Source organism: Neoarius graeffei, chromosome 9, assembly GCF_027579695.1.
Source record: "Neoarius graeffei isolate fNeoGra1 chromosome 9, fNeoGra1.pri, whole genome shotgun sequence".
Taxonomy (NCBI): domain Eukaryota; kingdom Metazoa; phylum Chordata; class Actinopteri; order Siluriformes; family Ariidae; genus Neoarius; species Neoarius graeffei.
Window position 1 is genome coordinate 80,660,025 of NC_083577.1, and position 13,801 is coordinate 80,673,825.

Sequence of the window (13,801 nt, forward strand, 5' to 3'; positions counted from 1 at the left end):
TGTGCACTGGGGGTCTGAGGACTCTAGAGGACCTGGTGTGAACAGAAAGAGGACTGAGGCCCCATCAAAGCTTAACTGGACCAGAAAGAGAACCCAGTCCTCTTTGTAATAAATTCAGTGTGAACACAAAAAGAACCGAGTTCTTTTTCTGTTGGTCCACTTTTTGGTCCACTTAAAGAGGACTGAGTCTGGTTCCTTTAAAGGGGACCAGGTGTGAAAACACCCTATGTGTCAGCCCTGTGATGGCCTGGTGACTTGTCCAGGGTGTGCCCCGCCTTTCGCCCGTAGTCAGCTGGGATAGGCTCCAGCTTGCCTGCGACCCTGTAGAACAGGATAAAGCAGCTAGAGATAATGAGATGAGAGGAGATGAAATTCAGAATTGCATTTTTAACACTAACTAGGGTTTTACTTTCGGATGCATACTTTCATTCACAATTGAAAGATATTTAAGTGTAAATTATATTTTTTTGTAAACTAAGTCCTTCCGACAGAATCCTTTGTCCGTCAAAAATGTCCTCTCCAGAAAACGCTCACCATATGATGAGGTTGTAAATAATTTCTGAAGAGAATATTTGCCTCTTGTGAAGCAGAATACAATGTTGTTGCAGAGCAAAAAACAGGACTTGAAACAGATGCAAGAGACATTTGCAGCAAAGCTTCACATGTGATTGCAATTCGTGTCCATCAAAAAGTGTCCCCTCCTGAAAACCTATTTTAGAAATTCACTACATGCTGTAGGCGGCATGGTGGTGTAGTGGTTAGCACTGTCGCCTCACAGCAAGAAGGTTCTGGGTTTGAGCCCAGTGGCCAACAAGAACCTTTCTGTGTGGAGTTTGCATGTTCTCCCCGTGTCTGCATGGGTTTCCTCCGGGTGCTCCGGTTTCCCCCACAGTCCAAAGACATGCAGGTTAAATTGACCGTAGGTGTGAGTGTGAATGGTTGCTTGTCTCTATGTGTCAGCCCTGCGATAACCTGGCGACTTGTCCAGGATGTACCCCGCCTCTCGCCCATAGTCAGCTTGCCTGTGACCCTGCACTGTAGGCTGTCTTCTCACCACAAGTAACATTTCCAGTATATGACCTGTAACTCTGCAATTAATGTCCATCTCAAAAGGTCATTTTTGGCAGCAGAGAAACACAAAAATCTGAGGTTTGATTTTTGGACTATTGTGGACCCAAAAAGTATACCCTGATTGTGAAACAGTCCAATGATTCAATAACTATACAGTGAAGAAAAAGGCATACCTGAGGCTGTCCGGGAATACTGGCGAGAGCTGAGTGAGCCATTTTCTCTGGCTATAGCAGTGGGTATGTCTGGCTGGGATAAGGTCTTATCCCTTCTCCCTCTGGTTAGCCCCCAACGATCCCATCGTGACCTTCGCTCAGTCTCGGCTCCTTGATTGAAATAAACATGACACTCAGTTTCAATCCCACAATAGTGACCATTTGAGGCTGGTAGAACTACAACCTATTGTTAGAACTAATCATGGTTCACCCGATTCCATTAATTTAGTTTGATAGTCTTTATTGATGGTATCTTTAAGTTATGACTATTAAGCCAGATGTACTACATACCTCTTCAGTCATAACAAAAGCTTGGACCCATATCATAGTGTCAATCAAAGCTTTCTCACAATCAACATTGCAATAAATCTTACAGCATATCTTAAAGTGATATGTAACATACTTTTGATGGCTGACTCTGACTGTATGCTGGACATGGAATCCAAAGACTCAGAGGAGGCTCCATTGCCAGACTGAGAAGCTAGTTGATTCTGTGGGATACCCATCCTTTTCAGACTGCCTCCTTCTGAGGTAGAACGATGCAGTATAGACAGCAAAGGTGTCTTCTTGGATTCTGTCTTCTCTTTTTCATCTTTTCTTTCCTCAGAATGGCTCCTGATCTTCATGGATATGCCAGCCACTGTGTTGCTGATCTTTCTGCGCATGGCTAGTACAGGAGACTCATTTGGCTTTTTGGTCTCTGGCTCTGGAGGTGCCTCTGGTCCTCCATCCAGTCTCATCATCTCCACTTCCTTTTTGTCCTGTGACCCTCTCCGACCCAAAGCCCAAGATAAACGACGCCTTGGGACACTGATATCATCATCTTTGGGCTTTTCCTCATTCCTTTCATTTGAAGGGGACCTCTTCAGGCGCATGGACAGTCTTCTCATAAAACCTGGGTCTTTTTCTGCTTCACGGAGATCCTGAACAGACTTGGACTTCTCCAAGTTTTTGTGTACAAACTCTAAAGGAGCACCAACTGGTCCTGGGCGATACATCTCTTCTGCAACCTCAGGAGTAACTATAGTGGGCTTTTCTTCCATCTTTTGCCATGAAAGAAGTTTCAGCCCACGAGTGAGAGACGACTCACGTTTCTTGAACCGAGCCTCAAAGACCTCCTCAGAGGTAAGATCCTGAATTGTACTTCCAGGAAAGGACTGTCTCTGTGGGGAAGCATGTGTGGGAGTTTTGGGTGGACTTGGTTCTTTTGCTGGTTGTTCTACTGATGCAACTCGAGAGAAAACTGCAGGATGTTCAGTCATTTGCTGACCGTCTGATTTGGATGATGGCGTTGTTGACACAAGAATTGGCTCTGAAATATGTCTGGATATGTTTGCAGGGACAGGTCCGGTTGTAGAAGTTTGGGATTTTGACATACTTGTAGTTGTAGGGATGGTTGTGGATTGGCTGGGTGATTGCAGTGATGGGACTATGATGGCCTGCATGATACTTGCATATGCAGATGTCCTGCCATCTGGAAGTACAGTTAGTGCAGGGGGACTGGGTGTCACATATGTTGAGACAACACTCTGAGGGGCTACAACTGGGGCAACCTCAATGGTACTAGCAGGTGTAATGATCTCTGAGGATTTAACTGGTGCTACTTCTTCCTCAGTTTCTTCATCCTCCATCTTAGGAACAGAAGGTTCCCGTTCTATTACAGATTCTATTACTTCCTTCTCCTCTCCTTCCTCCTCTTCTTCAATTTTCTCGACTAATAATCTTGGCACCATAACAGGTGTTGACCTACTTTGTGGGACTTTCTTAGGTTCCTGGACAGTTTCCTCTAACATGCTCAAATCTTTCTTGTGAATAGGATCATCACTGGACTTTTGATCATCACCTTTCACTACAGTAGCAATGTCTGTTTGCTTAATAGGAATTTCCTCATGATTCAACTTCTTGACAGGTGATGGCTCTTTGTCTTCTACCTTAATCTTTGCCTCATCTTTCTTTGGTTCAGGAGTAAGTGGTTTCGGGGTAGTGGGGTATGAATCTGGTTCTGCAAGAACAGACATGGACACAGCTTCTTGCAGCCGACGTTCTTCAAGCTGGGCTACAGGAATCTCTAGAGGTGCCCCGATCCTCCGGTGTAGGGGCATAGGCTCAGCATCACCCTGGCTGAAGGAAGCGCTCTTCCGAAGCACTTTGGTCTTTGGAATGTCATCTCGAGGAGAGTCGCTGGATGCTGCCCGAATTAACGGTGGGTTACTTAGACGAGGTCCTCGTATAAAGCACTTCTCATCACCCATGCCCAAGGTCTCAAGCAGGGGGCCTCGAAGGCCACTCATCTTATTGTCCACAGAGCCTCCTCTGAGAAGCCTTTGTCTCATCAGCTCCAGTTTCAGGGCATAATCCTCTTGGCTCAGCTTGGCTGCTCCTGGGCTTGGGCTCCTTCGTGGCAGTTCCATAGACAAAGACTTTTTAAGAATTCTTCTACCTTCTGTGGGACTTTCCTCAGCACCCTCCTCTGGCTTAATATGGAGTTGTAGGGCACTATCTGCTGAGCTCCCTCTACGCAGTTCACCTCTATGACGAGTTCCTTCAGGCTTGTCAGACTCCATACTCGAACCTCGTCGAAGGGGCCGTTTTGGCTGCTCTGCCCTCTTGGACAATTCTCCTGGTTCTTCATCAGAGGACCCTTTTTCATCATCAAGCGTTGTTGCCCTCTTCCTTGCTCGGCCTCGCACATCAGCATCACCAGCTTCATCTAATTGCTCACACTCCATGGGCTCTGACTTTTGAGCGACTGGTCCTGACCTTTCTAGGTTTCTTTTACTCTGGGCTATTATTTCATCATCCCCAATAATTTCAGTCAGTGACATTCTGGAGCCTGAGAACTCCATATTCAGTGGCATGGGTATAAATGGCAGCTCATCAATATCTTCATCAGAGTCCGATGAAGAGGATGGCGGTGGAGAGCCTTCTTTTAAATGCCGTGGAACAGCGATGGAAATATGGTTTGAAGAGTCATCCAACAACACAGGTATTGATCTCATGACCATTTTGGACTTGTAGCTAATAAGAGACCTCTGTAAATAGTTTAATATTTAATATTAATTTAAAAAATATACCAAAAAAAATGAAATATAGAAGGATGCAAACAAAGCATGTGTTTCATTTCTGACCTGCCATTTTCTTCTCAACAAGAATTTTTTGAGGGACTCTGTGCTGATGCTCTTTCCTTTATTCAGTATCTGAAAAATACAGATAGCTGTCAGAGAAATTAATTGTAAAGAATGAGTCATCATGAGAAAAAAAAAGACAATAACTGCCTTTACTGTATCATTACAGGCATCATGGTGTATGTTAGACACATTGATAGTGATTGATTAGAAAAAGAATGCTTAGCATTATAAAAACCTTATGAAACCTTGACCTTGAGCATCAGTTTGAACAATATTTATCACGATACTCAATTTGAACTAATTTAATTGACCTGTTTGTGAACTTCAAATTCATTTACCATGTAATAATAAAAGAATAATAAATGATAATAAATAATAAAATTGAGATTCAAATATATAATATTTCCTCTCTGTCTTTTTGCGCTTTCTCTGGAAATGCAAGTTCTTGTTTTTGTTCCATGTTCAAGATAAATTCTGATTAACAAAACAGAGTTTCTGTCCAACAGAATTAAGTTTTCTGTGAAACTCCGCCAAATGATCTCTTCTTCCTTCTCCTCTCTTTTAACAGTCGTTCTGCTGTTATTTATCTACCTCATACCTTGAACCATGGATGACGAAGGCACTCACAGGCATCTGGCCTCCTGTGGAAAAGAAAAAGACCAGAAGGTCAAGGGCGTAGTAGCTCATCTGGCCTGCCATCAACACAACCATGACGACCAAAACATCAAACAGAACTGAAATGTGACAAATGTGAGAGAGGACCAACCTCCACGACAAATTGTTTACAACAGGAAAATCAACAAAGGACTAAATTTTGTTCCTCAAGGGAAGATCGACCCAAAACATCGATCAGAACTGAACTCACATGATAAATGAGAGGAGATACAATTCTAGTCAGAAGAAAATGTCTTAAGTTGACCTAATGACTAACGCTACGTTCACACTGCAAGGCTTAATGCTCAATTCCGATTTTTTTGTGAAATCCGATTTTTTTGTGAGGTCGTTCACATTAACAAATATATGCGACTTGTATGTGATCCTCAGTATGAACGAAAAGCGACCTAAAAGTGTTCCGCATGTGCATTGCAGGATACGACGACGTCACACGCAGTGAGCATGGCCAGTGTTTCCGGAAGTAAAACCGCCCGGTTGCGGTATGACCCATCCAATCTAGCTTGAATAGCTGCATCCCCCCAAATGGAAATCAGCTCCCTAACCTCTGCGTCCTTCCATTGAGAAGATTCAGAACCTTCACAGCCCGAAGCGTCCCTCGCATTGATGTCATGCGCAGGGGCGCAGATACGTTTTTTGAACTGGGAGGGACAAAAAACTGGGGGGGGACAAAGCTGCCAGCAAACCAACCCCAACCCTGATATGCCTGTCAAACTTGTTGTTAGTAACCATAGCAACCAAGCTCGAGCTCGCAACCTGTGCAGTCTGCGCAGCTCAACCAACCAAATATCAGTCTTTGTTTTGTTTTATGTGAGTTGTTGCAACTATGTATACACTGCCGTGCACCTCAATAAACCGAATGGTAATTAGTCTTTTGATTTTTCCGTGAGGTTTGCCTTATGCAAAGAAAGACAGCATAGACGTTTTTTCCTCCCTATAAGTGGGGGGGGGGGGACCGAACGAGGTGAATTTAAATCTGGGTGGGACGAGTCCCCCCCTCTATCTGCGCCCGTGATTATGCGCCATGTTGTTGTAACTTTTTTTGAGAGACCCGCCGCCTACTTCAGCGCAGAATAGTGACGTTTGTGGCTTGTTGATGACGTGTAAGTCGGATGAATGCGACCTGGCGGTTCAGACTGAAGTCGCATATGAAAAGATCGGATAGGAATCGGAATTAGGACCACATATCCAAACGGCCTGGGTCGGATTTGAAAAAATCAGATCTGTGTCGTTCATATTGTCAATAAAAGATCGGATACAGGTCACATATGGGCGAAAAGATCGGATTTGAGTCACTTCAGCCTGCAGTGTGAACGTAGCCTAATTTGTTTGCAAAAAGTTGACAAAACAATGACCAAGTTTTGTGCAGAAGGTCTAGTTCTTTCAAACAAAACAATCAGAACTGAAATCCATTGAGAACTGAGGGAGGGAGGAGACATGGTTTAATTGAAAATAAACAAAGTTGCAAACAAATTGGTTACAACAAGAAAATCAACAAACAAATGACTGAGTTTTGTTCCCTGAGGGAAGATCTACCCAAAACATCGATCAGAACTGAAATCGGATGAGAACTCCGAGAGGAGATACAATTGTAATGAGAAGTCCAAAAACTCGTTAAGCTGACCTAATTAGCAGTTCATGAGCAAAAATTTGACAATACAATGACCATGTTTTGTACAGAAGGTCTAGTTCTTTCAAACGAAACAATCAGGGTGGGTTTCCCAAAAGCATCGTAGCACAAAGATCATCGTTAAATAGTAGAGCAAGCATTACAATGAACACTCACTCTCCTCATTAAGATGCTCTTAGCATTAAGAGGCTTTTGGGAAACCCACCCCAGAACTGAAATCCATTGAGAACTGATGGAGGGAAGAGACATGATTTAACTGAAAATAAACAAAATTGTAAACAAATTGTTTACAACTGAAAAATCAATAAATTTGAGTTCCTCAAGGAAAGATCTACCTAAAACATCAATCAGAACTGAAATCGGATGAGAAATCAGAGAGGAGATACAATTCTAGTGAGAGGCCTGGAATGCTTGTTAATTTGGCCTAATTACGAACTCGTTCACAAAAGATCTGACAAAACAACGACCATGTTTTGTGCAGAGTGATGAGTTTTTTCAAACAAAACAATCGGAATGGAAATCCGTGGAGAATCGACGGAGGAGATACGATTTAGGGTGGGGTTTACATTAGACCGTATCAGCGGATCATCAGATTAACGTTTTTAAGACGATTAGCGTGCACACAGCAACGCCAATACACGATTCGCGTGCACACAGCAACGCCAATACACGGATACGCTCGGCTCCGCAGGCATCCTGCGCTCCAAATCACTCCGCCCTGAACAGCGAGTGCCCTCTGGAGGGTGCGCACTCCGGCCCTGCGCAGCTCACAGAGCGCGCGAGTGAAGTGCACGAGCAGTGATTCGGGACTGAGCCGCTGTGTGTGTGATCCTAGTGCATATCGGGCATGCGCGTCACTTACCACTTGCAAGTGGAAGGATGGCAAGCCTAAAGACAATCATAACTACACAATGGGCAGTATTTGCATCAGTATTTGCAGTATTTTCATCCTTTTATACTCTTTAATGAAAGGTGATACAAGGCGGAAGTCCGCGCCGTTTTTCAGCAGTCGCGTCACATGACCAACGCCAGCGAATCAGGAAGGTGGATGTCACAGTGACGTTGTCCAATGACGACGCCAGCTAGAGCTCAGCACAGCGTATCCGCGTATTCTCAATGTTTACACAGCACCGGACCAGACACGATCTGGATTGAATACGTGGACGCTGGCGGATTCCCGTTTCCCGGCGTTTCCAGGCGGTTTAATGTAAACGAACAGTGCATCCGCGAAGAAAACGAGACAGATACGGTCTAATGTAAACTTGGCCTAACTGAATTGTGGACAACGGACAGACAGACGATGGACACCATGCCACGGTAAGCCACATGATAACATTACAATTCTAAACGTCCAGTGTGTAATTTAGAAACAATTCAACAATGACTTGTACAGATAGATTGAACAGCACTTTGGACTTACAGTCTGTCAGCCACAAGTAATTTGATGACAAATCCTTTCGCTTCATGGCAGAGATCAGCAAACATGCTCTCCTCAAAAGCCACATTGTAATTCCTGATGTTAAGGACGGAGGTTCGGTCATTTTCTCCCGCAAATGGAGACACGCCAGTTAGACTACATGAAAGAGGAAACTTTATTTAACATAGATAGTATTTATTTTTAAATAAAAGACATACAGTAAACTCAGTGAATACAAAAGCTCAACATAAGATCAACAAGATACTTTCCAATTAAACTTCAAAATTTACATTCATGTATCAGATATTGCTCACAAGACGTCAACCTACCACAGATACGTCAAGACGCCAACGGGCCTAAGGGAAAAAATAAATAAATAATGGCATGAGCATATTCATGACATTCTTGTCTGTGCACTCTATTGGTTTTCTGAGATGTAGGCACCAGGTGTTTTACCAGATGTCAGTTGCCTTGGAGACTGGTGTCTGGTTAACAATCTCGGGGGCAATGAATTCAGGAGTACCATATTTGCAATACTGTGCTTCACCAGGTGTAAACTTGACTGCGTTTCCAAAATCACAAATCCGGATCTGATCGCTGGAATGGTCAGCCATGAGGATGTTGTCAGGCTGCGAGTCAAAATACAAGTGACCACAAAGAAGAAGAAGATGATGATAATCAGGGATCATTAAATACAGGTGGAAATACAGTACAGTGTGTAAGATTTACTCATAATGATATGGAACTTTATTCACACAATATATAACATGAGAAAGAAAATGTACTAAGCCTTTTAGTATAATTATATATAATAGAAAAATAATTTGCAAACAATAGTTACTACAATTATTGGCTGTTAAAATAGTATAAACTTCTGTGTCAACAGCCACCTATTTCATATTACAATTTTTTTTTGTTAGAACAAGAGAACTCTACAAATATACATTGCAGCTAAATACACTAAAAATATCTCATCTCATCTCATTATCTCTAGCCGCTTTATCCTTCTACAGGGTCGCAGGCGAGCTGGAGCCTATCCCAGCTGACTACGGGCGAAAGGCGGGGTACACCCTGGACAAGTCGCCAGGTCATCACAGGGCTGACACATAGACACAGACAACCATTCACACTCACATTCACACCTACGCTCAATTTAGAGTCACCAGTTAACCTAACCTACATGTCTTTGGACTGTGGGGGAAACCGGAGCACCCGGAGGAAACCCACGCGGACACGGGGAGAACATGCAAACTCCACACAGAAAGGCCCTCGCCGGCCACGGGGCTCGAACCCAGGACCTTCTTGCTGTGAGGCGACAGCGCTAACCACTACACCATCGTGCCGCCCTGATTTAATATCTGATTTTTTTTTAAAAATAATGGAAGTGATCCTAAGTTATTGATTCTTGTGGGAATTCCCTCCATCCCAGAGTTCGGAGACGTTAAAATGGAAAGGAAAATTTACCATAATTTGTCTTGGCAGGTGGACAAACAATATAACCCCTTAGCTGAAAATCTGGTGTTGTAAGAATGTTGTTCGTTCATGAGCAGATTTCTAAATGTTTGCGTAACGAGAGCGGCAGCTACAATTATCGACATTCCAGAATTAATGACACCTTTTCAGATTTACCAAAAATAAAAAAAATAAATTTTACAAAAGGTGAGTTTCAGTTCCAACAGTTATTATTGGTTAATTAATCAACCGGAAGACACCCCCCCCCCAACACACACGCTTTGATCTTGTCGTCTGATGACACAGCTCGTTACCTGAGATGGAATTTTTTTTAGCACGATCAGCAATTTCAGGAAAACCTGGACGTTATCATCGCAGGTAAGCATGGTGGAAAGATCATGGACATGTTTTTACTGATCAAATTAACTGATATTTCATGATCTCCTTGTCGAAACCTACTTTGTTTCTTACGCTTTCATTTGACAGTCAACATTTTGTATCTAAACGCGTGTTTAAGAAATCACACGAGGTGTCGATAATAGTGATCACTTTCACCGGTGTCCACCATTATCGTCACCCTGGATTTTCATGTGTTTACAATGTCATTTGGCTGTTGACATTTATTGGTAAACTACAAAACTAGAAATTAATACAAACAACGATGAATAACAAAATGCGATCTACAAAAATACTTAGAAAGTGGGTAGAAAGTGCAACAAAAAGATTTTCTGACACGGGTTCAACATTATCAGTTCATTTGTTTACAAACATTACAACCCCAATTCCAAAAAAGTTGGGACAAAGTACAAATTGTAAATAAAAACGGAATGCAATGATGTGGAAGTTTCAAAATTCCATATTTTATTCAGAATAGAACATAGATGACATATCAAATGTTTAAACTGAGAAAATGTATCATTTAAAGAGAAAAATTAGGTGATTTTAAATTTCATGACAACAACACATCTCAAAAAAGTTGGGACAAGGCCATGTTTACCACTGTGAGACATCCCCTTTTCTCTTTACAACAGTCTGTAAACGTCTGGGGACTGAGGAGACAAGTTGCTCAAGTTTAGGGATAGGAATGTTAACCCATTCTTGTCTAATGTAGGAATCTAGTTGCTCAACTGTCTTAGGTCTTTTTTGTCGTATCTTCCGTTTTATGATGCGCCAAATGTTTTCTATGGGTGAAAGATCTGGACTGCAGGCTGGCCAGTTCAGTACCCGGACCCTTCTTCTACGCAGCCATGATGCTGTAATTGACGCAGTATGTGGTTTGGCATTGTCATGTTGGAAAATGCAAGGTCTTCCCTGAAAGAGACGTCGTCTGGATGGGAGCATATGTTGCTCTAGAACCTGGATATACCTTTCAGCATTGATGGTGTCTTTCCAGATGTGTAAGCTGCCCATGCCACACGCACTAATGCAACCCCATACCATCAGAGATGCAGGCTTCTGAACTGAGCACTGATAACAACTTGGGTCGTCCTTCTCCTCTTTAGTCCGAATGACACGGCGTCCCTGATTTCCATAAAGAACTTCAAATTTTGATTCGTCTGACCACAGAACAGTTTTCCACTTTGACACAGTCCATTTTAAATGAGCCTTGGCCCAGAGAAGATGTCTGCGCTTCTGGATCATGTTTAGATACGGCTTCTTCTTTGAACTATAGAGTTTTAGCTGGCAACGGCGGATGGCACGGTGAATTGCGTTCGCAGATAATGTTCTCTGGAAATATTCCTGAGCCCATTTTGTGATTTCCAATACAGAAGCATGCCTGTATGTGATGCAGTGCCGTCTAAGGGCCTGAAGATCACGGGCACCCAGTATGGTTTTCCGGCCTTGACCCTTACGCACAGAGATTCTTCCAGATTCTCTGAATCTTTTGATGATATTATGCACTGTAGATGATGATATGTTCAAACTCTTTGCAATTTTACACTGTCGAACTCCTTTCTGATATTGCTCCACTATTTGTCGGCGCAGAATTAGGGGGATTGGTGATCCTCTTCCCATCTTTACTTCTGAGAGCCGCTGCCACTCCAAGATGCTCTTTTTATACCCAGTCATGTTAATGACCTATTGCCAATTGACCTAATGAGTTGCAATTTGGTCCTCCAGCTGTTCCTTTTTTGCACGTTTAACTTGTCCAGCCTCTTATTGCCCCTGTCCCAACTTTTTTGAGATGTGTTGCTGTCATGAAATTTCCAAATATTTGGCATTAAATTTCAAAATGTCTCACTTTCGACATTTGATATGTTGTCTATGTTCTATTGTGAATACAATATCAGTTTTTGAGATTTGTAAATTATTGCATTCCGTTTTTATTTACAATTTGTACTTTGTCCCAACTTTTTTGGAATTGGGGTTGTAGAATTACTTCCTCATTTACGTAAACACCGACGTCCATATATTTATATAAAATATATTTTGTACTAAATATAAGTCTATGTGAAACTAATTTTAAATAAAAACTGTTTTGTTAACTTAATACCACATACCGATTATTTTTTAATAAATGATCATCTGGGTGTCAATAACTGTGGACAAAGATGTCGAAAATTGTGGAACGATGTCACATGATCTGATACGCTAAGTCACTGGGAATCAACTCTTTTCTTTTTTTTTTTCCCAGTGGAACTTTGAGTAATTATTCATGCACAATTTACAGACTAAAAGTCTTTTCTACTTTTGCAACAGCCAAAAGATTGTGAAGGCTCTACTAAGTTATTATTTACAAATTTTATACGCTAGTACAGACGTATTCAATTTGAAAATATTCTCGAAAGTTAAGATTCCAAGGATATTATAATATAAAGGAGCAGAATGTTCCCTTGCACTGGTAAATAAAATACTTCTAATACACTTATTTCGTATTGGTGAAATCCTAGTTAGGTTGGATTTATAGGTACTACTCCATGCCAAAATACCGTAAGATAAATACGGTTAAATTAAAGAATAATAAACATCTGTTAAAGTCTTCAGATGAACATAATATCTTCGTTTACATATGATTCATATAGTTTTGGATATTTTGTGATGTACTACTTAAAATATAATATCACTCTGAATGTAACAATAAAACCCATGACAAGAAATGCTTTGGAAAAAGTGGTTGCAGATAAAATAGAAAAAGGACCAAGAATGGATCCCTGTGGCACAAGTAAGTGGTTGCGTGGTAGAAAAGAATTTATATCCCAACTGTAATAAAATTGTGTCCATAAATAAGTTTTATTATAAACCAAGTGAAGGTTGTATACTTGCAATAACAACAGAAGAAAAGCTCAGGCAGAAATATTTTATGGTTTATGATCTCAAAATCAAGGTAAACACTAAAACAATAAAATGTACAGAGGCGTAAGCAACGGCATGGAGGATTGCTAAAAAGTATATCCAATAATAGACTCACCTTAATGTCTAAATGCAGAATGTCATTTTGATGAAGATAGTTAATCCCTTCCAACACTTGTCTCATACTGGAGCGAATCTGTGAATTAATAAAGAAAGAAAAAAAAGAGATACAAAAAAAAGAATGCAACGTCTTAAAATACACAAACCTCTTGTGCTATACTTTACTGCACCACATAAATTCATCTCTACCCCTGGAATTTATTTTCACATCTAAATCTATTAAACCACATGCAGCCAGCCGTTGCATCGCCATTTGTCACTTTATTTGTGAGTACTGGGAAGGACAAGAAGGGGTCACTCACGTCTGCTTCCATCACTGTGGATTTCTTTGATAGCCTATCCAGAAGCTCCTCGTGACATCTTCAGGTAACTGTTAAGGGCAGATACAGGCTCCTCACATAAAATTACGCAGTGTGTATCCACACAATGTGTGTGCATGTGTGCAGAACAACATAGCCTGTGATTTCAGTGAACAAATATAACCAGATTTATATAACACACACACTGTTGGTGCAGCCTTCAGGTCACATGGCCAAATTCATTAAGCAAAGTTAGACTACAGGCCTCATACTGTGGCAAACACAGCTTTTTTAATGCTATATACAACCCCAATTCCAAAAAAGTTGGGACAAAGTACAAATTGTAAATAAAAACGGAATGCAATAATTTACAAATCTCAAAAACTGATATTGTATTCACAATAGAACAGAGACAACATATCAAATGTCGAAAGTGAGACATTTTGAAATTTCATGCCAAATATTGGCTCATTTGAAATTTCATGACAGCAACGCATCTCAAAAAAGTT

General features: G+C 41.4%; 1 protein-coding gene across 3 annotated transcripts in view; it reads right to left on the reverse strand.

The window, feature by feature from the left end:
* spegb (striated muscle enriched protein kinase b) overlaps nucleotides 1-13,801 on the reverse strand; it is a 243,516-nt gene that overhangs the window by 20,268 nt on the left and 209,447 nt on the right. For all 3 annotated transcript variants that reach the window (XM_060930357.1, XM_060930359.1, XM_060930358.1), the window contains 9 exons: nucleotides 13,296-13,353; nucleotides 12,992-13,069; nucleotides 8,587-8,759; nucleotides 8,460-8,486; nucleotides 8,134-8,286; nucleotides 5,010-5,052; nucleotides 4,412-4,480; nucleotides 1,687-4,315; nucleotides 1,245-1,394 (listed from right to left, as the gene is read on the reverse strand). In XM_060930357.1, coding sequence (XP_060786340.1) covers nucleotides 1,245-1,394; nucleotides 1,687-4,315; nucleotides 4,412-4,480; nucleotides 5,010-5,052; nucleotides 8,134-8,286; nucleotides 8,460-8,486; nucleotides 8,587-8,759; nucleotides 12,992-13,069; nucleotides 13,296-13,353 — 3,380 coding nt within the window. The remainder of the gene's footprint in view (nucleotides 1-1,244; nucleotides 1,395-1,686; nucleotides 4,316-4,411; nucleotides 4,481-5,009; nucleotides 5,053-8,133; nucleotides 8,287-8,459; nucleotides 8,487-8,586; nucleotides 8,760-12,991; nucleotides 13,070-13,295; nucleotides 13,354-13,801) is intronic.